The 27,746-nt window shown below is 44.9% G+C and overlaps 1 protein-coding gene and 1 long non-coding RNA gene across 8 annotated transcripts in view; both read left to right on the top strand.

The window, feature by feature from the left end:
- Window positions 1-27,746, top strand: part of PPP2R3A (protein phosphatase 2 regulatory subunit B''alpha) — a 137,624-nt gene that overhangs the window by 69,432 nt on the left and 40,446 nt on the right. For all 7 annotated transcript variants that reach the window (XR_005226719.2, XM_043521999.1, XM_037908574.2 and 4 more), the window contains 3 exons: window positions 1,712-1,815; window positions 9,100-9,202; window positions 11,463-11,537. Coding sequence is in view for 6 of the 7 variants with exons in the window: in XM_043521999.1 (XP_043377934.1) it covers window positions 1,712-1,815; window positions 9,100-9,202; window positions 11,463-11,537 (282 nt within the window). In the remaining variant the exon portion in view is untranslated. The remainder of the gene's footprint in view (window positions 1-1,711; window positions 1,816-9,099; window positions 9,203-11,462; window positions 11,538-27,746) is intronic.
- On the top strand, window positions 19,184-26,192 carry LOC114019233. Its single transcript, XR_003564352.3, has 3 exons — window positions 19,184-21,217; window positions 21,304-21,379; window positions 21,554-26,192. It is a non-coding gene; the product is annotated as an uncharacterized LOC114019233 (long non-coding RNA).

Genomic DNA, 27,746 nt, shown 5'->3' with positions numbered 1-27,746 from the left:
TGGGGTACAGGAGGGGGCTCCGGCTGGGGTTGAGGGTTTGGGGTACAGGAGGGGGCTATGGGCTGGGGTTGAGGGGTTTGGGGTACAGGAGGGGGCTCCGGGCTGGGGTTGAGGGGTTTGGCGTACAGGAGGGGGCTCAGGGCTGGGGCTGGGGCAGGGGCTGGGGTGTGGAAGGGAGTGAGGACTCCGGCTGGGGATAAGGAGTTTGGGGTTCAGGAGGGGGCTCTGGGCTGACGCAGAGGGATTCAGGATGCGGGAGGGGGCTCAGGGCTGGGGCAGGGGATGGGATGTGGGACGAGGTTTGGGGTGCGGCCCCTGAGAGGCAGTTTGGGTAGAGGAGGGGGCTCAGGCATTGGGGTGTGGGAGCAGCTTTGGGGTGTGGGCTCCAGCCAGGCGACGCTTACCCCAGCGGCTCCTGAAAGCAGCCGGCATGTCCAGCTCCTAGGCTCAGGGGCAGCCATGCAGCTCTGTGCGCTGCCCCTGCCTGAAGGCACTGCCCTCACAGCTCCCATTGGCCACGGTTTCTGGCCGATGGGAGCTGTGGAGTTGGCGCTCAGGCATGGGGGCAGCATACAGAGACCCACTACCTGCCCCTGCGCCTAGGAGATGGACATGCTGGCTGCTTCCGGGAGCCATGCAGAGCCAGGACAGGTAGGGAGCCTGCCTTCGCCCCACTACACTGCCGACTGGACTTTTAGCGGCCTATTAAAATCTCCAGGATTGCTTTCAATAGCCACCAGGAGATTGAATCCGATTCTGCTAGACTCCTGCCCAATCTCTGAGGGTTGGCAACCCTAGTCAGAACCCTGGCACCTCTGGGCTTGGCAGTTCAGAGCCCCAGCACCTCTGGGCCTGGCAGGTCACGGGCCTGGCAGGTCACAGCCCCGGCACCTCTGGGTCTGGCAGGTCACAGCTCCGGCACCTCTGGGCTTGCTGCATCAGTTATTAATGTGAAAAAAATTGCTTGAGCTCCAGCACCTCTTTCATTACAAATTAAACACTGGAGCAGGGGGATCTTTTCTGTGTCTATGGCCATGAAGAGCTCATCTTTTTAGTTCCAGTAGGGCAGTCTCTGTGCTGTACTCTGGTCTGTACACAGATTGCAAGGTGTCTAGGAGGTTGGCTGATGTGACCAGCAGGCTCCAGTATGTGACTGCTTCCTCAGTTAAATTGTCCAGGAGTAGGAGGTTGGAGTCACGATGGTGGCTGGGGAGAGCTGCAGGGTCAAGCATTGGCTTCTTGATGATTGGATTGACTGCTGCATTTTTCAAGGAATTTGGCAGGTTTGCTTCTCTGAAGCACCATGGAGATCATAATGCACTGGTTTTCCTAGGCCAGCACTTGGAATTGCATCCAGAAGTAAAAGCCAGTGCAGATGCTGATCTAAATTTCTTATGGGATATGAGTCCTAGGTGGTGGAGACTGCCTCTCTCTATATGCACCATCAGGACAAATGGGATGCTCTTGCCTATATGTAACATAGGGAGGACCAGGGAGCAGGGTATTCTTGGTGGAGGCTGCTTGACCCTGTTGACTTCTTGTGTTGGCCTGATGAGGTGTAAGGCCCAATGGGTTTTGTATTGTGGTGTGAGAGCCTAATTAGGTTGTTTGTTGACAGAATATACAGTTCATAAATGAATAAGCCCTTTCTGTGACTGTATTAACATCCCAGCCTTCTCATCTACCATGTATCTGTGTGTTTCATTTGCAGGTATGTGGCTGCCCTCTGTACTGGAAAGCCCCCATGTTCAATGCAGCAGGGGGAGAAAGGACGGGATTTGTATCTGTACATTCGTTCGTAGCTATGTGGAGACAGTGAGTACAGCATATAAGAACGTTCTTCCTCGGAAAAGGAAAAGGCCAGCCACCCAACCGGCAGCCCTAACACTTCTTCAGTCCTTCTTTCCTACTCGCCCACCAGACTCTTCAAACCCTTCCTCCTTCTGTCCAAATAAATCCATATTTTAAAATTGACACTGGTTTCAGTTATCTTCCCCATAATGTACTGAATGTTTGTTTCCCCCACTGCTTTAATAGGGTCTGCATCCATTGACTAGGAATAGCCCATATCTGCAAATGTATGTATGAGGTACAGTGACATGGACACTGTGTCAGTCAGAAGATAGTATCATTCCCTAGAACAGTGGGTCCTACTCTGGGATGGAGAGTAAAGTCTTTTAATGCTGTAGATTGTTTGGCAACCCCTGTTGGAGGCACAGTTCCACAGGATTGCTTTTGAATCTGGCCCATTTGGGAGGAGTGGAGGGAGGGAGCGCCATGCAGCCTTCTTCCAGCTGCAGATCCTCTCTTTGGCACACTTCGTGCTTGGGCACTTTAAGTGTACCTACCCTTGCACCTCCCTGGCCTGTCTCCAAAGACCCCTCCCTGCCAAAGTGGAGCACAGCTCTGCAGCATGCAGTGGAAGTGCACCCCTGGCTCCGGCTCTCTGCATCCTGTTCCCTCACTCCAGTGAACCATTCTTCTCCCTGGCACAGATTCAGGAAAGTGCTTAAGTCCTGCAGACTTCATGATTATATGCTTTCCTGAATCATGGCCCTGTCAGCCATGAGTATTTATTACTGCTCATTATTTTACATCCCCTGAGGTTAGCTCTATACCTCACACAGGTAGAAAGACATGGTCTCTGGAGAGCTGACAGTCTCTCACGACTGATGATGCAGCCTCTGTGTGTGTGTGTGTGTGTGTGTGTAACAAGCAGTAGGGAAATGGGGAAAGAGAGGAGGAGGCTTACAGTGACCAGTCACGTTGTTGCTGGGATTAGTCCCGCTCGCAGAATGGAAGCTCAGTCAGGAGAGTAGTCTAAGGAAGTATTTAAATGAGGAGATTGAAGGGTGTGATGGAGGAGAAGTAGATGGGCATCCCAAGTGCAGGGGGCAAAGAGGGTGTTATGTTGTTGTTGTGAGGGAAGCAGGACTGGGGCTCTGCTGTCATTGTGAAGGTGTGGGGTAAAGTAGAGGGTAAACTGGAGGTTGCTGAGATATGGGTGGGGGGGTGACGTGACACAGTGGGTCAGATCCTGAGGGCTTTACTTGTTTTTTATTTGTTACCAAATGCCTGAGTAAGGACTTGGCTCTGTAAGAGGAGTTTCACTGTCTCTGGAGCATGCCATTGTCAAGGCTCCTTTCTGAATTCTCTCCTGTGGCTATTGAGAGCTCTGGCTAGGAGGCTTGGAATCACAGATGGTGTGAGATGAAACAGCCCTGTTATCTTACCCATTCTTTGTGCCCATAGGACATGTCTGCAATATCACTTAGTTTAATTTTTAAAGTCCCAAGGAGAGTGATTTCCATCTCTTCCACAGCCCAGTTCAGTGGGCACCCTTCAAATCCTTCAAACTGCCTTCGGAGCTGTGCTCCCTAGGTATTTCCTGAGCTAAATATAAAAACTGTTGGAATAACAGCATCTAGTTACCAAAGTAAAACTGTAAAATGTATAAGGATAGTCACAGTCAGATTGTTTTTGTTGATACATACGTTGTATCATAGGTTCCTCCACTTAGTCCTAATTAATCTCTCTTGCATCAAACTAAATAGTTCTTATCCCTTCTTCATTGTCACAGCCTTCAAATATCTGTAGACTGGTATCATGCCCCTACTTGGTCTTTTCCTTGCCAAACTATTTTTTGCTGTTTTAATCTTTCCTCAGAGATCAGTTTCTCCAGGCCCCTGATAATTTTTATTGTTCTTCTATGAAGACCTTTCAGTTTTCATAGATTCCAAGGCCAGAAGGGACCATTGTGATTCTTGAATCTGACCCCCTGTAGAACCCAGAATCTCCTAGAACTTTCCCACAATAATTCCTAGAGCAGATCTTGTAGAAAAACACCCAATCTTGATTTAAACATTGTCAGTAGTGGAGAATCCACCGTGATCCTTGGTAAATTGTTCTAATGGTTAATTACTCTCACCATTAAAAATGTACACCTTATTTCCAGTCTGGATTTGTCTAGCTTCAACTTCCAGTTATTGGATCATGTTAGATCTTTCTCTGCTAAGAGGCCATTATTAAATATTTGTTTCCCCAAATATTGGGTACTTACAGACTGTCATCGAGTCACCCCTTAACCATAGCCATATGGAAACAGGCCTTCATTTTAAAACACGGATGCCTAACTTTAAACACCCAAGTCCATTTTAGCACCTAAATAAGTGGCCTTATTTTTCAAAAGCGCTAAGCACCCACAAATCTCATTTGAGGTCAGGGGGAGCTACTTCGTTTGTGGAAGTTTTGAAAATCAGTCCACTTATTTTAATATGGCCTTGGGAGCCCAACTTTTGGCTCCCATTTTAAAATACCTCAGCCAGAGTCTAGTGCCTCTCTTTTTGGTGACAGATGCGTTTGCATATGCAGCCCAAAGCCTCCCTCTCTTTCTGCAGCAATCAAACTGCTCATTCATGTCTAATTTGCCGTTCACTGTCACAACAGCCTCTCCAGTGTTAAACTTGCAACTCTCATGGCAAAGCCCTATGTTAGTTTCCCTGTAGCTTTGGGTTTGAAAGTTGGTTTAGCCCGAAAATTGTCAGATTTACTCTGCAGCGCAGCAGCATGTTTCTGCAAAGAGTGATTAAAACTCACTCTGTTTTAAGGTTATTGAAAGTTTGCCCAAACTTTTGCTTCAGTGTTTCGTTACTACTCCTAAAAATTATCTTCACATTAGATTTTCACACTGGTCTATGGAAAAGGCAATTTAAAGGGCAGAAATAACCAAAAATGTAGAGAGTTGTTGTTAAAAACTGGGCATGATGCTCCGTCCGTTAAGCTGATGGAGGAAAAATACGGTGCCTGAGCATACTTTGTAACCTGTCCCTTAGCAGGCTGGGCCTCCGGTGCCTTGTCCATGGGGCTTGCATGCCGGGCCCACTGCTCTCACTTCAGAGACACCCTAAGAACTCTCTGCTCGTAACCTTTACGTAGCCAGTGCTAACACATTCCTCTAGGGGGGCCATTATATTTACCCCTATTTTCAGACATGGCACTTTAAGTATGTTGCATATTCTGTATTTGGTAATGGGTGATGTATTCGTGAGGAAATCCTTTATATTCCAGCATCTACTAAAGTTAAACGTCTAAATCAGACCAGATTACGTGCACCCCAGATTTATAGCAGACCTGGCTGAGGAGTGGGACCTTCTGGAAACCCACTGAACGTGAACTCCCAGTGCAGCATTATGGCTAAATGCTGTGCATTTGTTTATCTAACCATTTCCTACAATTTCATGTTTTCAAGCCTCTAACGCCTCAGTCCAGCAAGTACTTAAATGTGTCCATAACTTTATGTATGTGGGGAGTCCCAGTGAGTTGAATGAGACTATGCACATGCATAAAGCTACTCACATGTGAAAATGCCCATAAGACTGAGTGCAAGTGTCTAATAACTAATTCTTATTCATGATGAGTAATCACTAGTAAATAACAAATAAATAATGTGTTTTAATTTTTGCAGTTCTTGAAATTACTGAGTAATTTTTCTTTGAGTAACTTACTATTTCCATCACAATAACTGGTGAAAGCTCTGGAGCCTGATACTTTCTACATTGTTTCTCAGTCCGTTACGATTATTTTTCAGTAAGGGCTTGGTGAAAGCTTGGGAAGGCCTCATTTTTGTGTGTGTGTTTCGGTTCAATAGACACCAGTTATTCGGATAAATGTGTTAATCTTGACTGACAAAATTATGCAGTAGGAAATAGCAAAGATTGGAGTAACGTTCCACTCTTCTGAAGTACTCACTCCTCTGGGTCACAGACAGAAGATATCATCCTATAGAGGATATTTCCATTCAGTAAAGCACCACACCCTGCTAGCAATTTTTATAGTTGAAGCAGATTCCCCTCTACAGCCTCCCTCCCCAACCTTCTCCACTTCCCACACACACACTTGACAAAAGAAGCCATTGTTTGCCTCTTTGGGGTGATTTGTATGCTAGGGAATTTTGTCAGTAGAGTTTGGCAGCATCTTCAAATACGTCAGTCTTGGAAAAAGATTAAATTATCAGGGAGAGATTCTATTATGGCATCTCACTGGATCCATCTTTAATAGATGCTAAATGTTAAATTTTTTTTCTATGTTAAAAGTTAGATCAGAACTACATAAGAAATGGATATTAGCAATATATGACTTAATTTTAGTAAGAGTTTTGACAGTCCCACATGACATTCTCATAAGCAGGGAAATGTGGTCTAGATGAAATTACTATAAGGTGAGTTCACAGCTGGTTGAAAGACCATACTCTCAGAGTAGTTATCAACTGTTCACTGTCAAAGTGGGAGGTGTATCTAATGGGGTCCCGCAGGGGTCAGTCCTGGGTCTGATGCCATTCAATATTTTCATTAATGACTTAGATAATGGAGTGGAGAGTATGCTTCTAAAATTTGCACATGATACTAATCATAAGGGTAGTTAAGCTCTGGAATAGGCTTCCAAGGGAGGTTGTGAAATCCCCATCACTGGAGGTTTTTAAAAACAGGGGTGGTATAGGTTTACTTTACTCAGCGCAGGGGGCTGAATTTGGTGACTTCTCGAGGTCCCTTCCAGCCCTACCTTTCATCGATTCTATGAATATTGATTTCTACGGGCCAGTTCTGCCTCTCTTACACACACAGGGTGAAATTCTCCCTTTTGCAGACAACTAGCAAAAACCCTATTGTGCCACATACTTCCTTAAACCCTCAAGGTAGGGCCTAAATGGGATTCAGGTGGTATATAGGCCTTGCGCTTTTTCTTTGCAGAAAGGTACATTTCACCCATTCAGAGTAAGAGAGGCAGAGTCATGTACTAAAAATGTAGTTTTCAGACAATGAGAAGACATGAATCTTTCCAATTGATAAGGAAAGCTAAAAGTATCAATGAAAAAAATCTGTGGCCAGTGGAGTTAAGAACAATAAGAATGAATTTTTAAAATAAATCTGAAACAAATGCAATCATCCTAACAATGGTATAGGTCCAGTATTAGATGGGTATAGCAAAATTATCAATCATGGTGCAGAAAAGGTTCTTCAATAAATATTTCTATTCTGCATTTGAAAAGCAGCTGGATGACTTAGTTTTGTCTTACACAGTTAATTAAATACTTTCTGTTCCAGCAGTAACTAGGCAGAATGTTAAACAGAAAACTGCTAAAGCCAAACATTTTTTTTAAAACTGCAGGACCAAATAACTTGCAACCAAGAGTTTTAAAGGCATTAGCCAAGCAGGAGATTATCAAGTGGCAGTAGAGAGGTGATATTACCGCTGTAAATGGCATTAGTGAGGCTATTACTGAATACTGTGACCAGGTCTGATATCAACACTTCAAAAAACTGGAAGGTTTAGGAAAGAGCTGCAAGAATGGTATGCAGTCTGGAAAACATGCCTTGTATAGAAAGAGATGAGGGAAACTCAATTCTAGATTAGTTTATCCTAGAGAAGATTAAGAATTGACTTGATCATGGTCTGTAAGTACGTACATGGAGAAGAGATTTCTGATAGTATAGAGTTCTCTTACCTAGCAGACAAAAGCATAAGATCCAGTGGCTGGTAGCTGAAGCCAGACAAATTCAAATTAGAAATAATAATAATTAATTAACCACTGGAACAACTGACCTATAGTTTTCCACCTCTTTAAGTGTTTTAAGGCAAGCCTGGATGTCCCTTTCTAGGAAATCTGCTCTAGCTCAACCAGAAGTTCTAGGCTTAATGCAGGAATCGCTGGGTGAAATTCTCTGGTCTGTTACGCAAGAGGTCAGATGCTATGATCCTAATGATACCATCTGGCCTGAACACCTGTGGCTCTATAAAATGGGAACGCTGGTCTAAGATACCTTCGTATGGGAAGAGTAAAGAGAACAAAACTCTACATTTTTAGCAAATAAGCACAGAGATTATTTTCTTCAAGTCTCAGAATTTAAATAAACATTTGATGTAAACATTTGACACACTGCACTGCGTAGGTCGGCAAGTAACTGTAATGATGATTCCCTACCATGAACAGTAGAACACAGTGATAAGAAGTACCATAACCATTGCCTTCAGAGGACTTTTTCTTCTTCTTCAAGGCAATCATTGCTATTTGACAGTTGTCACAGTTATGGAGCTAGCTGTGCCAGTGCCCCCCTCAGGCGCGTGACCTCTTTCCCCTTAGCTGTCTCAAGGTGGAATCTTGTGATTCTTCCACTCTTTGGCCAGACCCTGAGCACACGGCCTCATGTACCAATTACTTGTAACCCTGCAGGGCCGACTGGGTTCAGACGCCTTCGTTTCCTCCCTTTGGGGTCCTGTGATATTGACCAACAGCCTCCTTCAAACAAAGGTGTTTTATTTAGCAGTTGGAACAAACCAAAAAACAAAAAAAGGATTTAAAAAATAACAGCCTACTTACGTTGTCTTATCTAACGTTACGCTGCCCTGCAAGCCCAGTTAGATGCACTTTCCTCTTCAGCTGCAGACACAGAACACAACCAACGTACGTTCTACTAGCCAGCCCAGATCCTGCTATGTATCTATGTGACTCTGTCTGACCCAACCTGTTCAAACTGGCTTGGACACTTCCCCAGAGCATGGGCTAGTCCTATTAAGTTTACTGGCTCTTGGAAAGTCTCTTAGTGACTCTCCCATTTATGTTGATAGGTGACTATTGGAAAGGGCCTACTCTCTCTTTCCCTAGGTGGGCAGGCTGGTGCGGCTACCCAGACAGACCCTTAGGGTAAAATATCCATCCCCTTTTATGAGACAGTGACACCTTGGTGTTGATAGATCCAGACACCATATTAGCTGTCACCAAAGAGCACACCCGTATTTCTCACAGTAATATTAGGGAGAAGCAATATTCACCTCCTCCAAGAAACACTTGGCCGTTGTTTCAAGGTATCAAGGAAGAGAATAAGGTGTTACCCTTCTGATGTCAGGTGTGCATAACTTACATGGTCACAACTTTGCATAAATTGCATAACTTTGCATAAATTGCATAACTTTGCATAACTTCTGGCTGAACTTTGGCACTTTAAATAAGGAGCCTAACAGTCAAACTGTGGCTTCTGATTGCTGTGTCCTCTGAGAGTATGAATTAGTTTGAGTAATTTATAACCTTATTTCTCTCTCTCATAGATTACTACAGAGCTGCCATGATGACGCAGCCAAATTTCTTTACCTTCTAGCAAAACCCAACTGCAACTACCTAGAGCAGGAGGATTTCATCCCACTACTTCAGGTACATAAACCTTGCTCAGCAGTACCTGGTTGGGTGAGCATTGGGAAGGGTATTGCTAATTTGGGATATTTGTTTGTAACTTCTTCAGTGTATGTAAAGGGCATACAGAGCTTTGAATGAGCTCTAGTTGGGATGGAGCTTTTTAGACTTAAATTTAAATAATAATGTAAGGGAGGTGCTTATTTTTGAAGGACTTGAGCAGCGGCAGCTCCTGCTGAAGTAATTGAAAATTGTGCCCATTTATTGCAAAACTTTAACTTGACCCACAGTCTCCAGTTGGGGTAACCATTTGGAATTAACAGGTAGCTAAACTGAATCCTCCCAGCTTCTCCATGTGGTTGTATCTACAAATCTCAAACCTCAGGATAGGAGACCATACAAAGCACTGTGAGATCGATAGATAGATATTAGACTAACATATAAAACCTTTGCGCGTTGAGTGCAGTTAACAGTTATTTAATTTTCCTAATAACACTTCTTCCAGACTACCAAATGCAATCTACCACTGAAATATTTGCAAAGAATTATTAAACTAAAGCATTGTATATGTCACCTCGCCTGTTACATATTTATATTCCACTCTACAAAAAGTTTTTCTTTGTATTCAGCCTAAGTTATACTTGTTTTAATTTCATCCCTTTGCTTTTTCTTTTACCCTTATGCACTATAAAAAACAAACATCCCTCTCCATTCTTGGTGTCTAGTTCCTTCAGATATTTATGGCCACGTATCATAGAATCATAGGCCTGGAAGGGACCTTGAGAGGTCATCTAGTCCAGTCCCCTGCTCTCATGGCAGGACTAAGTATTATCTAGACCATCACTGGCAGGAGTTTGTCTAACCTGCTCTTAAAAATCTCCAATGATGGAGATTCCACAACCTCCCTAGGCAATTTATTCATGACCCTCCTTAGTCTTTGCTTGCTAAGCTGTATATGTACATAGCTCTTTTAATCTTCCTTTCATGAATTAGTCCCTCCAGCTCTTCTGATCATTGGCTCCAGCCCTTCTCTGAGCTCCTTCCAGTGTTAATACATTTCTGATATTGTGGTGCCCACTGTACGCAACCATGGAGATGCCTTGAGGGGCAAGATTGGATCTCTGAGGTGGTGGTTGCCTTCCCACAAAAAAAACTGGTACCATTATGGGGTTGTGGATAAGAGTTTTGGGATGGATTTTTCTCACGCTCCTTGGTGGCACTTTTCATATTTTCCCCCCAGGGCATGTTGCCTCTCCTGATTGACAGCAGCTCCATTTTGCAGCTGCTAGTGCAATCTAAGAGCTGTATAATCTTTTTTGTGGATTTATAGATTCCAAGGCCAGAATTGGACCCCTGTGATCATCTAGTTTGACCTTCTGTATAGCATAGGCCAGAGAATATCCCCAAAATAATTAAACATTTTAATGTTTCCTTGGCTGCCTGTCAGTCAGTCAGTGGCTATTCACCACCACTGGCCCTCAAGGAGACCATGTATATGCTCAGGGCCTCCCCAGAATCTTCTTATAGATGGAGCACAGCCATGATGCTTCCCCCTTGCCACTGGAGATGCTTGTAGTGCAGGCATGTAGTGCTTATGCAGCCATCCTGATGGAGGCTTCTTACATTCACGATATGAGCAGGTCTTCCGCAGCCGGGAACATGTCACAGCCATGCAGCTCTGGCTGAATTCCATACCACTAGGCCAGGATTTGGCACTAAAAAATACCTATTCTGAGAGAAAGAGAAATTCCAAAATAGTCAAGTTAGTATGGAAAAGGTATGGACTGCAGCTGTGTGTATCTTTGTGAAAGAAGATTTTAAAAAAGCAGCTTTTCTCCTGTTGTTGTATATTGCTTTGGAAAGACACAAAGGGCTGTTTTTAAAGTCTTTCAGAAGAACACTTATTTCTGATGTATCAGTATGACAAATATTAATATCTGCAAGGAATTAAAAGGGGATTTGGGGAGAAAAGAGTCATATGGTCCACGTAGCTAACATTTATTTCTCTATCAGTAAAAATGAGTTTTCATCTGCTCACTAATTCTTCCTTTGTTTTTCTGTCTTTAAGTAAATCAAAATGGCCCAGCAGGTGCGTATTGCCCAGAAAATGCCTGTTCTTTTACAAGGTTCATTTTAAAATATTGTAATTTAGCTTTTTAAATGCTGCAGTTGCAGTTTGGAAAGTGCCACAGAGCATCACTTTGTAAACTCAGTCATTTTTAAACTCTAATTAAAAGGGAAAAAAACTCTTGTTCCAGTTTCACTTGGTTTTGTCTTTCAGGATGTGGTTGAAACGCATCCTGGCCTGACATTCTTGAAGGATGCTCCAGAATTCCATTCCCGCTACATTACTACGGTAGGCTGACTCCAGGAGTCTCCACATAATCCTGACATTCTAAGTCCCTCTTACACAATTTGTCACTATTCACGTGAGCAAGTGTTTTGAGTTATTTGGAAAAGTGTGTGTTTTACCCAGGCTAATAATGGTGAGCTATTTTATTGTACCATTTTGACATTTAATTGTGCTGCAAGTTGGATTTTTTTGGCGTCTCTCCTGACAATAGGCATCATGGTAGCTGTGGATTTCCCATAGCCACTAGATTTCCCATAATACAGATGGGCAGCTGACATACAGCAGGGATGATCTTTGGAAAGACTCCTGTTGATCTCTCTTAAGCAGATGTGGGCAAACTATGGCCCGCGGCCCATCCTGCCCGGCCATGAGTTCTCAGCCGGGGAGGCTAGCCCCCGGCCCCTCCCCTGCTGTCCCCCCGCCCCTGCAGCCACGCTGGCAGCGCAGCTGGCTCCGACCGGGCGGCATGGCTTCCAGTCCTGTCACTCTTGAGTGGCATGGTAAGTGGGGTAGGGAGGTTGGATAAGGGGCAGGAGCGGGGTCCAGGGGGCAGTTAGGGGACAATTAGGAGAGCAGGGAGCAATTGGACGGGGCAGAGGTTCTGGGGGGGAGGGTGGTCAGGGGACGTGGAACAGGGCGTTGGACGTTGGATACGTGTGAGAGTCCTGGGGACCTGTCAGGGGGTGGGGGTGTGGATAGGTCGGGGCAGTCAGGGGACAGGGAGCAGGGAGGGTTGGATAGGGGATGGGGCTACAGGGGGGTGGGATAGGGGATGGGGCACCAGGGTGGTGGTTAGGGGCGGGGAATCCCAGGACGGGGCGGTCAGGGGACAAGGAGCAGGGGGGATTGGATAGGGGGTGGGGTCCCCTGGGGGTCGATTAGGGGCTGGGCTCCCGGGAGGGGGCGGTCAGGGGACAAGGAGCAGTGGGGGTTGGATGGGTCGGGAGTTCTGAGGGGGGCAGTCAGGGGGCGTGAAGTGGGAGGGGGCAGATGGGGCAGGGGGCCAGGCTGTTTGGGGAGGCACAGCCTTCCCTTCCCGACCCTCCATAGAGTTTCGCAACCCCGATGTGGCCCTCAGGCCAAAAAGTTTGCCCACCCCTGCTCTTAAGGCTCATGAGCTAGAGGCTGCACTATTTCAATGGTAAATGAATAACACAGACAAATGCCTATAATATCTGACATCATATCCGTCCTTGTTAATATAACCCTGTTCAGCATGTCCGCATTCCATACCCTTTCCGGCCCATTGCATTGTGTGGCTTCCAAACCTGTGCGGCGGCTGTACTATTGATTTATATTCACAAACAAAAAAACATCATTTAACATGAATTAAGATTGCTCTCATCAATAAACTTAACCATAACAAACAGGAAATACAAAATTAAGGCTTAAAAGGTAGCAAAGTCAAGCGCTCTCAAGTTAAGAAATGCCAGAATAGCCATACAGTCTCTTTTCACTCCTCTAGTGGATATGCTTTATGATACGGTCTTTAATTGCACGCACAAGTGACCACCTCTGAAAAGTTTGGTGTAAATGACTTGGCCAGCATCGCTTAAAAACTCGGTGGCTGAGGCAGGGATAGAATCCGAGGTCCCTATGTGATGCTGCGCAAGCACTTACTCCAAATTTTTTGCAGGCAGTCACTTCTGCATCTACTTAAAGACTATATCATAATGCATAGGCGGAAGAGGTGCTGAATAGGCAACGTTCATTCTGGAGTGTCCTAATTTGAGAGTGCTTGAATATTGCTACTTTTTAATCCTTAGCTTTGCATTTCCTATTTTTTTGTGGTTTAGTTTACTGATGTAAGCAATCTTAACTAACATTAAACAAAAGGTTTTTGTGTGTGCGAATTTCCTTAGTTTTTAATGGCGCATATTTAAAAGATTTTCTATTTAAATAATAACATGCTTAATACATAAATCATTTGTTGTGTTCAATATATAGTTTATGGCCATTGTTATCTTTGTGAAGCTCCATGTTTCACCACTCAGTGCCATGTTGACCGATATACTGAAAGTAATTAAATTAAACTGTATGCAAACAAAACATGTTTCTTTTTTAATATAACTTCAGTTTTACTTCAGCTTATGATTCTACATGACATTTTTTTAAAATTGTGTAACAGAAAACTGACCTGGGACTCACACATCTATAATTTCCCACTTTCTCTGTGAATATTTGCCTTTTAAACTCCTAGCCTCCAATTTGTAAGAAGCAGAGAATCTACGGGAGAGGATCTGTAATTATAAGGGACAGGTGCATAGGCATTCTGGCCTGCTGGTTACAGCAGAGCTGGGGTCCACACGTCAGGGTTGATATTTGTGAGCATGGATTGAAGGAATCGCTAGAGCAAGGGTCTCAAACTCAGTTTACCTTAGGGCCAGTGCCAGTCCTCAAATCCTCCCAGCAGGCCAATAATGTCACTGAAGCTGGTGTTCAGAAAAGAAAACATTTATATTGTATTTTTTTATTTCGAATTTCTTAGAAATAATAAAACTGTCATACAACTTTATACAGTCTTTGCCTGCCAGAGAGTTTTTAATTTCAGAGCGGTAGCCGTGTTAGTCTGTATCAGCAAAAACGAGGAGTCCTTGTGGCACCTTAGAGACTAACACATTTATTTGGGCATAAGCTTTCATGGGCTAAAACCCACTTCATCAGATGCATGGAGTGGAAAATACAGTAGGCAGGTCTAAATACACAGCACATGAAAAGATTGGAGTTGCCTTACCAAGTGGGGGTCAGTGCTAATGAGCCAATTCAGTTAAGATGGAAGTGGCATATTCTCAACAGTTGACAAGAAGGGGTGAATACCAAGGGAGGGAAAAATCACTTTTGTAGTGCTAATGAGGCAAGTGCAATCAAGGTGGTTTAGTGTTTGCCAGGCACCTGGCAACGCTTCAGTTCTGTCAGTTTGTTGATGTTTGGCCTCAGTGACTGAGCAGTTGAAACCTTCAGTTTTGCAGCAAGGTGTGCATCAGATAGTTGTGTTCAGTATTTTGACTTGTTTATATTCATTGTGGAAAAAAGTGATGCTGCCTCCATGGCTGACGCTGCCCAGCAACTAATGATGCTGCCTGTGTGGCTGACTCTGCCTGGAGACTAGTGATGATATCTCTGTCCCTCTCCTCCAGCCAATGGGAACTGCCGGGGGTGGCGTCTGCAGCAGACATTGCCGGCAGCGTGGCTGCATGCGTCTCTCCTTCGCGGGCCGCAGTGGGGAGGTTCTCAGGTCACAGATGGCCCACAGGCCAGGACTTGAGACCCCTGTGCTACAGCCCGGTTCAATAAGCAAGAGTCGGAGTCGGAGGCCAGAGATCAGAGGCTGAAGGCAGGAGGACAAGAGTCAGGGTCAGACTCAGGCTGGGATTGGAGACCGGAGATCAAGGTCCGGAATTGCAGCACACTTGAAGTCTGTGTGGCTGCCCAGACAACTTCCCGGGGTGCCGTTCAGGGTTAAATAGGGTGGCTCGTCAGTCAGAGGGATGCAGGGTACTGTCATTCTGGATCTCTTGAGTGGTACTTCCTGTGGCACCTATTCTCCGGCGTGTTGCTGGTGTCACTGTGGGAATGTCAGCTGCCCCAGGCTCTGCTGACCCGTGTTCTAATTCCGACATCGTTACAGTAATTTTGTGTCTTATTTTCATGTAACCCTTTCTGAGGAAAGGAACAAACAATTCCCCTGTGAAAAGAAACAGTGTAACTTACCTGAAGCCTAAAGGACTACTGCAGGAACTTGTCCAAACCCAGTCTGCTGTCTTTGCCGTTCCTCCTGGGACCCTGCTCTGGAATAACGTTACAGTTGTCTGAGGTCAATCAATTATCAAAGGCATCTGTTGCCATGACAACCAAGGGCACTAGTCACTTCCACACATATGCTAATGAACTAGAGGGCATATATGCTGAGTGTCTGATTATCTCTGATAACATAGTGTTACTGCTCAGGCAGCAGCCAGGAGCAGCAAATGCATGTTGTGTGGAAAATTCAAACTCTTCTGCTGTTCCGGTTACCCAACTTTCCTAAAAAAAAAAAACAAAAACAAAAAAAACCCAAAACATATAAACGCAAAATACACATTGGAGATCATTCCACACGCACATTAATTAGTAGCTGAAATTTGGTTCCAATTTCCCATGGCATGTTTGCCAAAAAGGGTTCAGAAGAAAGGTGAGACACTAACGTACAGACCCTGTAAAACAGAAACTTACGATACAACCTTAATATCTCACTACAAAATCATAACAATATGTGAAAGAATGCCCTTGACAACTTTTAAATATTCAGTTATTATAATTAACAACTCCCACAAGCAAGAGAAAAAAAGACTAACATTAAACCACACCACCCTCTCTGCTCTTCCCCCAAAATTCAGGGAAAGTAGATGGGCTTTGTAGTCAATTAGGTTGGGTAATTTCAGACCAAGGTTAGGGGAGCAAAAACCAAAGTCTAGGAGCCTTCACAGAGAATGCCCTTGCCAGCTGCATCCTCTCTCCTTGGAGACTCTACATAGGGGCTCCAGTTCAGGCATTTCTGCTGACTGCAGCTGTGGCAGTGTGGCATGAGGAGAGCAGAGTGACCCAGGTAGGTTGGTCCCACGTCATTTAGGGCTTCATAGCTCAAAACCGACACCTTCAACTCCATTCACAAGCCAACTTGGGAGCTGGTGCAGAGAACACTGCTGTATTTTGCTCATGGTGGGATGTTGTCACACACTGTGCCAACGCTTGTGAACTTTGGGTCATAGACTTGGGTACTGTAAGGGGAATGAGACAGAAACAACTCAGGGGCATTAAAAATATAGGGAAAAGAGACATCCTTTTAAGCCTTGTAAAATGAAATAAATGTAAGTTACTGCAACTTCTTAACAATGCAACTCCCATTGTCAGGAGAAATCTTTGTCTAGGCTGAACAGAAATTTTTCCAGGCTGCTGTGGTTTTCTGCCTAAGTTAAGTTCCCAAGTTACGTAGCTGCCAAGTTTTAAGTTCCACGGGTGATATTATATGCAAATGATTTTGCATATTTGCAAATCATTTGCATGTGACCATAAACTCCAGCTTGTGGGCAACACACCGTGCCATGGGCAGCAGGATGTGGAACTGCACGAAACATGGTAGCTGTGACTGGGATTAGATGGGAGAGAGTCTGGGGAGCTGCTAGGGTGCATGAGTGTCGGGGTGCCGGAAGGTGTCTATGGTGTGTAGATGTCTGGGTGTTGGGGGGGTACTAGGGTGTCTGGGGTAGGCAGAGGCGTGAGTGCTGGAAGGTAGGGGGGCGCTAGTGCTGAAGGGAGGCTGGGGGCCTGTTCTATAGCGGTTCTTATACCACACTCCTCACCATAGTATATGAGCATTAACAAAGTGTCTTAACATCTGTCATGTGTGGTTTGTTTTCTCTCTCTCACCCTCCCCTCGGGGAGACCTGTTGTGCAGAGGAGGGTTTTGGTTTGGTAGGGTGTTTGTTTGTTTTGTGTTATGTCCATGCTGCTGGGTTTGTATTAGAGAAGGCAGGACAAAGGAGTGCTCCTTGCCCTTGGAGGGGCAAGTGGGGAAGTTTGGGATGGTCCTTACTCCCATGGGAGAGTTCGTCCCACAGTATGGGACTGGACCCTGGGAAAGTCTGTCTTTGGCAGAGGTGAGCTCTACCCATATGGCACAAAAGAGTAAGGAGTGGAGTTGTTGATTAGTCTACATCCCAGATCACTAGACACTTTTAGGTACCCTGGGCCCAAGCTATGGAGTCCCTTGAAGATAAGGACTGAGACCTGGAAATTGACTCTATTCTTTGGGAAGCCGATGTGGGGAGCAGAGAACAGGTTTGATGTGCTCCTAGTAGCTTGTGTTGTTGAGGAGACACACTATAACGGGCCATACTAGTTGGAATTTCCTAAGTGCTGAAGGCCTCATGCCCAGGTATATCCCATTGCCATATGCCAGACGGGAAGTGATGAAGGCATGAGTAACTGAGGCCAGCTCTTTGTCTGCCAGGATGGGATGGAATCTCCTAGCCAACCGGAGCTAGTAGAAAGCGTTACTCATGCGTGCTGCCATGTGAGAGCTCAGCATCAGCAAGGGAACCAGGAGCACTCCTAGATCATGGACTGTATTGACCAGTTGTGGGTGTGACCCTTCAGCCAAAGGAGACTGCCCTACAGCTGCAAAGTCCTCCAAGTACTTTCCTCTGCCCAGCGGCATTCACTCTGCCTTGCTCGGGTTCAGCTTCAGCCAGCTGTTGTCCTTCATGAGCTGATCTCATCCAGCCCAGGGCCAGGCTGGTGGCAGTGCTGTGGTGGCCCATGGTGATGAGCAGGTATCATAGAATCGTAGAATCACAGAATCTCAGGGTTGGAAGGGACCTCAGGAGGTCATCTAGTCCAACCCCCTGCTCAAAGCAGGACCAATCCCCAACTAAATCATCCCAGCCAGGGCTTTGTCAAGCCTGACCTTAAAAACCTCTAAGGACGGAGATTCCACCACCTTCCTAGGTAACACATTCCAGTGCTTCACCACCCTCCTAGTGAAAAAGTTTTTCCTGATATCCAACCTAAACCTCCCCCACTACAACTTGAGACCATTACTCCTTGTTCTGTCATCTCCTACCAGTGAGAACAGTCTAGATCCATCCTCTTTGGAACCCCCTTTCAGGTAGTTGAAAGCAGCTGTCAAATCCCCCCTCATTCTTCTCTTCTGCAGACTAAATAATCCCAGTTCCCTCAGCCTCTCCTCATAAATCATGTGCTCCAGTCCCCTAATCATTTTTGTTGCCCTCTGCTGGACTCTTTCCAATTTTTCCACATCCTTCTTGTAGCATGGGGCCCAAAACTGGACACAGTACTCCAGATGAGGCCTCACCAATGTCAAATAGAGGGGAACGATCACGTCCCTCGATCTGCTGGCAATGCTCCTACTTATACAGCCCAAAATGCTGTTAGCCTTCTTGGCAACAAGGGCACACTGTTGACTCATTCAGCTTCTCGTCCGCTGTAACCCCTAGGTCCTTTTGTGCAGAACTGCTGCTTAGCCACTCAGTCCCTAGTCTGTAGCCGTGCATGGGATTCTTCTGTCCTAAGTTTAGGACTCTGCATTTGTCCTTGTTGAGCCTCATCAGATTTCTTTTGACCCAATCCTCTAATTTGTCTAGGTCCCTCTCTATCCTATCCCTACCCTCCAGCGTATCTACCACTCCTCCCAGTTTAGTGTCATCTGCAAACTTGCTGAGGGTGTAATCCACGCCATCCTTCAGATCATTAATGAAGATATTGAACAAAACCGGCCTCAGGACCAACCCTTGGGGCACTCCGCTTGATACCGGCTGCCAGCTAGACATGGAGCCATTGATCACTACCTGTTGAGCCCAATATTCTAGCCAGCTTTCTCTCCACCTTATAGTCAATTCATCCAGCCCATACTTCTTTAACTTGCTGGCAAGAATACTGTGGGAGACCGTATCAAAAGCTTTGCTAAAGTCAAGGAATAACACATCTACTGCTTTCCCTTCATCCACAGAGCCAGTTATCTTGTCATAGAAGGCAGTTAGCTTAGTCAGGCATGACTTGCCCTTGGTGAATCCATGCTGACTGTTCCTGATCACTTTCCTCTCCTCTCAGTGATTCAGAATTGATTCCTTGAGGACCTGCTCCATGATTTTTCTAGGGACTGAAGTGAGGCTGACTGGCCTGTAGTTACCCAGATCCTCTTTCTTCCCTTTTTTAAAGATGGGCACTACATTAGCCTCTTTCCACTCATCCACAAGTACTTTATATGACCCCATTCCCAAGGCTTCATCTCCAATGTCTACAAGTCTGGTTGTAGACTGTGTACATACTGGGCAAGCACAGTCTCAACATGCCAGTCATGGTTCCTCAAAGGGTCTTAGTCTCTGTTACTTGGTGTGGAGACAGAGGAAAGATATGTGTGGGGGTGCCGTTCAACTCTCCACTTCCAACAAAGACTATAACAATACTTTAATCTCTTTTAGGTTGGGGAGCATACATGAAGGGACAGGTTGCTCAAGGAAGATGGTCTTCTCAGGAGTCTCTGCTTCACATCAATGTATTAGAGTGAATCGCTTCATGAGGAGTGTGATTTAAGTCTTCCATCCAATGGCAAAATCTGTATCATCCTGGGATTCAAACCTTGTTTTATCAACCCTTAGTAAGTTATTGTTCAGGCCCCTGGCATCCTGCTCTCTACTACATCTCTCTGTGAAGGTAGCATTTTTGGTTGCTATTATGTCATCCAGAAGAGTCAGGAAGCTGGGGGCTCTTATGGCTGAGCCTCCTCCCACCCCCAGTTTTCCATAAGGACAAAGATTCCATTCCTAAGGTGGTGTCAGATTTTCACATTACCTGTGTTTTACCCTAACCCTCACTCTAGCAGGGCAGAGGTGTTGTGGCACTCACTGGATGTGTGTTGGGTTCTTGTCTTTTACCTGCAGAGGCAAAACCGTTTTGAAGGTCTCCTAGACTTTTTGTACCATTCACAAAACTTATGAAAGGAGAGGCCATCTCCTCCCAGAGACTGCCAAAGTGGATCTTTTGGTACGTCCTACTTTGCTACAAGATGAACGTCTCTCTTGAAGGCAGCGTGAGAGTACAGTCAACTAGAGCTGAAGCCGCTTCAATAACTTCCCTGAGTCACATCCCTGTTACTGACACCTGCAGGGCAGCAACTTGGAGTTCCATTCACACCTGCATTAGACACGAAGCACTGGTGCAAACAGCTGCTTCTGATACCTCTCTAGGCAGGACAGCTCTGCAGTCTCTTTGTGTCATAGGACTCCAGGCACCCACCTCCTTTAAATAAGCATGGCTTGTGAATCATCTGAAGTGCACTGCACATAGAGACAGTCACTCAAAGGAGGAGAAAGGGTAACTTCAGTTCTTCTAGATGTTACTGCAAAGAGGGGGCCCTTTTCCTTTTGCAACTCACTGTCTGTGATTCTAGCTAGTGAGGACACTGTGTTAATGTGTGCTGGATGCTGCTCTTTGCTCCCCTTCACTATATCCCCTCTGTCTTCTATTGTACTTCATCTTGAGCCACTTGCGTCACTTTGCTCACAGTTCTGCAGGAAGTAGAGTCCACTTTAGGCTGCTGCTGCCCCAGGAGGCCAGTCACTGGTTTTATTGGTGGCTAAGCTGAATGGGGTGAAGCTGAGACTCCTAGTCAGCTCTATCTTCTCCATGCTCCTCATGTCGCATAAGGCAGGTTGTGGAGGTTGACTCTGCAGCTGCCCCAGCCCTGCAGAGCTTTGTGGGGCAGTGCACTTCTGATTGCCGGCTGAGACTGCAGCAGGCTGTGTTGCTCCCCACTCTCAGGGCTGGTTGGCATGGCTGGAGTGCTGGGTGGGACAGAGCCAAGACTCCCATTAATCAGTGATTCCAGCAGGGCAGATGACTCTTGTGCAGGGCCAGCTGTGTGGAGGGTCAGCTCAGGGGCTGTGATCGCCTTGCAATTGCAGGCAGGCAGTGGACATTCTGGTTTCCTCGCTCAGTAGCGTAAGGCTGGTTTTAACTTTGCATGGACTGATGTAGTTTTTACATCTCCTTTTATGTGCTGTTGAGTTGGATTTTTTTCCTTTAGTATTATGAAGCACGTTATTTCCATCAGGAGATAATAACAAAGGAGATGGCCATGTCCGTCCTTGGCTGTTGAGAACCTGGATCCCATCAATCCCTCCAAGGTAGAGTGTCCTACGTACACTTCAGAAACACAATGTGCTGTACATACTGCGTGTGCATGAACCCACATATTATTTTTGCATTGCAGATGTTGACTCTAAGGCGACAGCAGCTGCTGTGTTCATTGCTGAATGTGGTACCAGTGGGGAGAAGATGTCCATAGAGTAAGTTAACAGTCTAGGATAACTAAGCTATATATGCACATTTTTAATGCCCCCTGTCTCCCTCTGTCTCCCTTAGAGATACAATAGGACTCTGCAGACTGCATTTGACCTATCAGTATCTCTGACCCATTGTATGATGTTGGTATACTAAACTCTTTATATTTCTTTCAACAGGTCCCCAGCCCTAAGTCCAGAAATGATGGTGTAGCACATCACATGGGGAATCACTTACCAGGAAAACCATTCCACAGTGTGGCTTATCCTCCCAGAGCTAGTGCTCTGCAGTGATAGCAAAAATCTAAGCCAAGGAAGCACCAGTAAAAGACCCTGCTGGCAAAATATACTGTCTGTTGAAAAGGATGTTGGGTTATGAGGTGCTGCCAGGTGTGGATGGAAAAAACTGAGCAATTCTGGTGATGTGAAGGGGAGAATGCAGGGAGGGAAGCCCAATTGCCTTAATAAAACTTTGTTTTTCCAGAAGTGAAGTTGTGTGAGTTGTTCCAAGGAAAGGGTGGGAAGAGGGCCTGGAACTGTCCTGCCAGTGTCCTAGAGCTAGAGCTGGGCCTTATGGAGAGGCATGGGGCATGGGAAGGGACCCAGGCAGTGGCCTCTCATTACAGAATTTGCATACAAAGTTCAAAGCTGATAATCCGCAGTGCTGCAGAAAACTGAGCCAAGGAGACAATAGGAAGAGGTGTGGCTTTCAGGATCAGCAAGAGACAGAAACCAAAAGCTCCTTAGAGGTGTTTACAGCAGGATTAGTCCTGGCAGCAGTTCACAGTATTCCTAAACTGAGAGTGCAAGTGCAGTTTTGCTACTGAAGCCCTCTCTGAGGGACATGATGGCAGGGATGCTACTGGGAGTGACTGCACAGTAAGAATGGGGAGTGGGGCCAGGGCCCAAATGCTTCGAGCTGCACTACAGCTCAGGCACCACTCGTGCACCCCCTGCTTCTGATTGGTTTTATAACCTGGAACAAAGGAAGGAGAGGAAGTTTGCAGGGTAAAGCACATGGGCAACTATCCTTCAAAGCAGAATTGGGTAAACTGCAGATTTGCATAAATTTGAATAGATCTAGAGTGACTGAGGGAGGGAAAGAGAATGGAAATGGAGAGAAATCCCAGCCTTTCATGCTTTCCTTCCGTATCCCTCAGTTTTACAGCGGGGGAAGAGAGGGAGCATGGAGAAGATGTTCCTCTTTAGCAGGGGTGGGGGCGGGGAGGAATGCAGTGCTGGCTGCTACATATGCTGATTGGTGACATGTTTCAGTGGCTTTGATTGGCTGCCCAGGAGATCAGGGAATGGAGAAGGCAGCCAGTCAAAAGGTTTTTTTCCTGTAGATTGCTGGAGGGACTGAGACCTATAGTCTGAAACCCTGTAGAGTTGGCAAGTTTGATAATGGCCTTTTCTGTAAGGCCAACTGGTGCAATCCAAGCATGCGAGACAGACTGGGAAACCCTATGGTAGTTAATAAAACCTTAAGTTTAGAGCAGCTTTGCAAACTGGAAGCGAGGGTCAATGTCACTATTACTAGCGAAAATGTAGACCAGGATGACACTGTCTGTCAGGAGCATCAAACACAGCATCTTGTATCTGAGCTGAAACGTAACTTTACAAAGACATCCCTTCTTGATTTAAATATTTCAAGTGATGGAGAGTCCATTGCATCTCTTACTGTGCTGGGCCAATGGCTGATCACCATCAGTCTTTAAAATGTGCACGTTATTTCCATTTTGAATTTGTCTAGCTTTAACTTCCAGCCACTGATTGTACTGTGCATCACTCTACACAGCAAGAGTGGATGGGGTGAACTTTTAGCCCAGCAGTTAGAGCAGTCAGATGGGTGAGACCTGGGTTCAGTTTCCCTGTCTCTGTCACGGGGTGAAAGGATTTGAACAGGGGTCTCTCACCTCTCAGAGAAGTCCTCTAACCACTGAGCTATGGGATATTCTAATGTGGGGGCAGGTGCCTGTCTCACTCTGTCCAGTTGAAGCTGTTCCACTTTATGTACATACTTAGAGTGACTGGAGCAAGGGACCTGGACTCTCGGTCTCCCATATGCTGCCCTAACCACTGGACCACAGAGTCATTCCCACGCTCTTTGGCCTAGTACCTCATGCCCAAAGTCATCCAGCAGACACGTAGCAGAGCCAGGAGTAGAAAGCCCAGGGCCAGAAGGGCAGGCAGACCTGCAGGGGCTAAGTGCGTGGATGAGATGATAGCGTAGGGAGGAGGGGTTTAGGTTTATTAGGAACTGGGGAAAATTTTGGGAAAGGAGAAGCCTGTACAAGAATGATGGGCTCCACCTAAACCAAAACAAAATCAGATTGCTGGCATGTGAAAATTAGAAAAGTAGAGAATGTGTTAAATTAAGGGCTAGGAGAAAGCCGACAGGTGTGGCAGAGCACATGGTTTGGGTGGACACATTCCTTAGGGATTAATTTATTAAAGAGGGAACTCTATATCTTAGTAAAGAGGAAAGGAAAGAAGTTGGTAAAGTACAGCTCCGCACTAGTGAGAAACAGTCAAATGTAAAAGAGCCCCAATTAATATAACACATGAAGGCAAGAAACTGAATATTAACAAAAGTGCTTATATATAAATATTAGAAGTCTAAATACTAAGATGGGTGAACTAGAGTGCCTGTCAATAAATGAGGATATCGATATGATAGGCATTGCGGAAACTTAGTGGAATGAGGATAATCAATGGGACATGGTAATAGCAGGCTGTGACATACCGACCATACAATCCAGACCAGCTGGAGGCTGTATCACCCCTGCCCTGTTACCTGGGGTACCTTGCAAGGCCTTGCTGCTGTAGCCTCCAACCTGGACTGCTCACAACTAGCCACCAGCATGCAGGTCATTCCCAGGCGTGTTTGTGTAACTGCAGCCTGCTAATCACACCCTGGCTGTAACCAGCCTTGGTTACATTGCATGGTGACCCCAATGAATTCCCAGTCCCAGATTTTCCCCCAGAAATGTATGTCTTGTACTTCCCAGCCTTCCCTTGGACAGTCCAAATATATTAAATCTGTTATTCCTTTAAGGGAATAATATACCATACCATCTACTACAAAGAAAGAGAGACTTTAAGTAAGAGCAAGTAATGAGGTATAAAAGTCAGAAATGGTTGCAAGAAAAATAAAGATAAAAAAAGATAAAAGATAAAATGCTTTCTAGTGCTTAACTTAACAGACTATATTAGATTCAAGCAAAGTTTCTTAACACGTGCTTCTAGCAAGATTATTGACCAAACTCTTCAGGTCAGGACCCCTCTCCCAGAGTCCAATGGCTGTTTCTTTTGTTTTTTCAGGTGCAGTGAATGCAATGGCCAGGGAGAGAGAGGGTTGTGTGTGCTTTGGGGTGATTTGCCCATCCTTTTTATAGTTTCAGTCTTTTCCTCTGCCCCTCCTTGAAAAATATTTCCAGCTGAGAGACAAAGTGTCTATGTGGAAGGATGTTCTCTGCTGGGTTTTTTTCACCTGTTTGAGCTTCCTTTGTTTTCCCTTCCTGGCTGATGACTCTGTTTACGCTTAAATGCAAATTAAGGCAAGCACACATTCCTCTGTTTACAACAGACCTGTTTGCAGACTTCTGCCTAGGCAGGGCTGTGAGGTTTGCAACATGTGTTAATAACACGATACAGGGCAATCTTATAACTTTACTTACAATGTTGCCACACATATTTTATTGGGACAATATTGACAAGCAAATTATCAGTTTCCAAATGATATCTTACAAGGTGTACTTTGTACAGAGATTTTTACAGTAGTTTGTAGGATGTGAATACAGGGCTATATTCCGTTACACAGGATACAAAACATAAAGGAATGACAGAGTAGATCACGCTGACAGGGGTGGCACTCTATCTGAAAAAAAGCACAGAGTCAAATGAAGTCAAAATCTTAAATGAATCAAGGTGTACACTAGATCTCTATGGATAGAAATTCCATGCTTGAATAATAGAGTATAGCAGTAGGAATATATTACCAACCTCCTGACCAAGATGGTGATTGTGAAACACTCAGAGAGATTATAAAGGCGCAAAACACAATAATAATGAGGGATTTCTACTGACTTCATATTGACTGGGTATATGTCCCCTCAGGGAGGGATGAAGAGAGAAAATTTCTAGACATCATACATGACTGTGGCTTGGAGCAGCTAGTCCTGGAACCTACAAAGGGAGAGCCAATTCTTGATTTAGTCCTAAGTGGAGCACAGGATCTGGATAACATAGATAAATACATAGATGCATAGGCACGGCCACGCAGATAAACCCAGCATGTTGGGGAAGAGTCAACACTGCTTTTGTAAAGAGAAATAAATCATGCTTCACCAACAGTTTTAACAGAATAATTGCAAATGATACAAAATTACCCAAAATAGCAAAGGCCAAAGCTGACTGTTAACAGATACAAAGGAATCTCACCAGACTGGGTGATTTGGCAACAAAGTGGCAGATAAAGTTCAATGTTGATAAGTGCAAAGTAATGCACATTGGAAAAAATAATTCCAACCACACACAAAAATGATGGGATCTAAATCATCTGTTACCACTCAAGAAACAGACCTTGAAGTCATTGTGAATGACTCTGAAAACGTCTGTTCAATGTGCAGCAGTTGTCAAAAAAGCTAGCAGAATGTTAGGAACCATTAGGAAAGGGATAGATAATAAGATAGAAAATACCATAATACCACTATATAGATCTATGGAACACCCTACCCTGAATACTGTGTGCAGTTCTGGTTGCCCCATCTCAAAAAAGATATATTAGAATGGGAAAAGCTACAGCGACGGGCAACAAAAATGTTTAGGGATATGGAACAGCATCCAAACAAGGAAAAATGTAAATGAGTGGGACCATTCTGCTTAGAAAAGAGACAACTAAGGGGCAATATGATAGAGGTCTATAAAATCATGAATGGTGTGGAGAATGTGAATGAGGAAGTGGTGTTAACCATTTATGTAACACAAATACTAGGGGTCACCTGCTGAAATTAGAAGACAGCAGGTTTAAAATAAATATAAGGAAGTATATCTTCACACAGTGCAGTCAACCTATGGAACTCATTGCTGGGGGATAATATGAAGGCCAAAAGTACAAATGGATTCAAAAAAGAATTAGATAAGTTCTTGAAGGATAGGGCCATCAACGGCAATTAAATGTTCAGGTTTGCAACCGAATGCGCCAGGGAGTCCCTAAACCTTCAACTGCCAGAAGAGGGAACTGGATGGCAGGTGATGGATCACTCAAAATTACCCTATTTTGTTCATTCCCTCGGAAGCATCTAGCACTGGCTGCTCTCAGAAGATAGGATATAGGGCCTGTCTGGTCCTTATAGCTTCTTGCCCCAGAATGACTTCTCTCTCAGCCTATTTATAAGGCTCAAATGTCTGCTGTGTTATCACCTAATCCTTCTTTAGTCTCACCCTCTCTAGCTGACAAGTAATTATATAATTACCATTTAGGTGGAGTGAATGTGCCTATGTGGACTTTAGCCCTTTCCTGCCCAGAATGGGGTTTTACCCCATCACACTCCTCTTTCACTACAATTTCTCCACCTTCCTCCCTATTCAATCTCTCTTTCTCTCTCTCAACCCCACTGGTGTGAAATACCATTGAAGCAGTATCTTAAATAAACTTTTTTTTATCATGCTACAGATTGAGGTTGCTGGTCCTCTTTTCCAGATTAAATCCCATTTCTCTAAAATCATTTGTGTATGCAACTCCTTTCCCAGTGTGTCATATATGGACCTTTTTTTTTCTTTTTAGGAAAGTTGTCTGCAAAGATTGATATAAATTAACTTTTTTTGTTTGTTTCCTGATTGCCCAGACTCCATCACTTCTCCTAAAGTTATCTTAAAACAGCTTTTCCAAAAAGTTAAGAAACATAGTGCCTAACTTGAAGGTATTGGTACACAGGAGAGTGGTCCAACTAAAGCTAGTTTTTTATTTCCAAATAAGTTAAAAAAGTTTCTTTACTGAGGAGCTGGCCAACCATATGTATTCCATGGCTCCCCCAATCTTTAAACCTCTTCGGTTTGTGATTTGGGTTAAAATCTGGATTATTTGCAAAGTAAAACATTTTATTTTATTTCTGGTTCTATCCCAAACCCATACAGTAGCCTTTGCTGAAGGATGTGTATATGTTTCTGGAGGGCATGATTTTTTATTACGCCAGCACCATTGACACTGCCGCCATTTTCTTGTTCTGTAAAGACCCAGTGTTTGGCTGGGTTAGAGAGCCCCCAATCTACTATTGTTTTGAGCTGTTTGTCTTGGTAGGACCAGAGAATATTTGGAACAGCTCGTCCACCCTGTTCAATAGGTTTGTACACAATAGTAATCTTCTATAAC

Source organism: Chelonia mydas, chromosome 9 (assembly GCF_015237465.2).
Source record: "Chelonia mydas isolate rCheMyd1 chromosome 9, rCheMyd1.pri.v2, whole genome shotgun sequence".
In the NCBI taxonomy this organism is placed as follows: domain Eukaryota; kingdom Metazoa; phylum Chordata; order Testudines; family Cheloniidae; genus Chelonia; species Chelonia mydas.
This window is presented reverse-complemented; position numbering and strand designations above follow the sequence as displayed.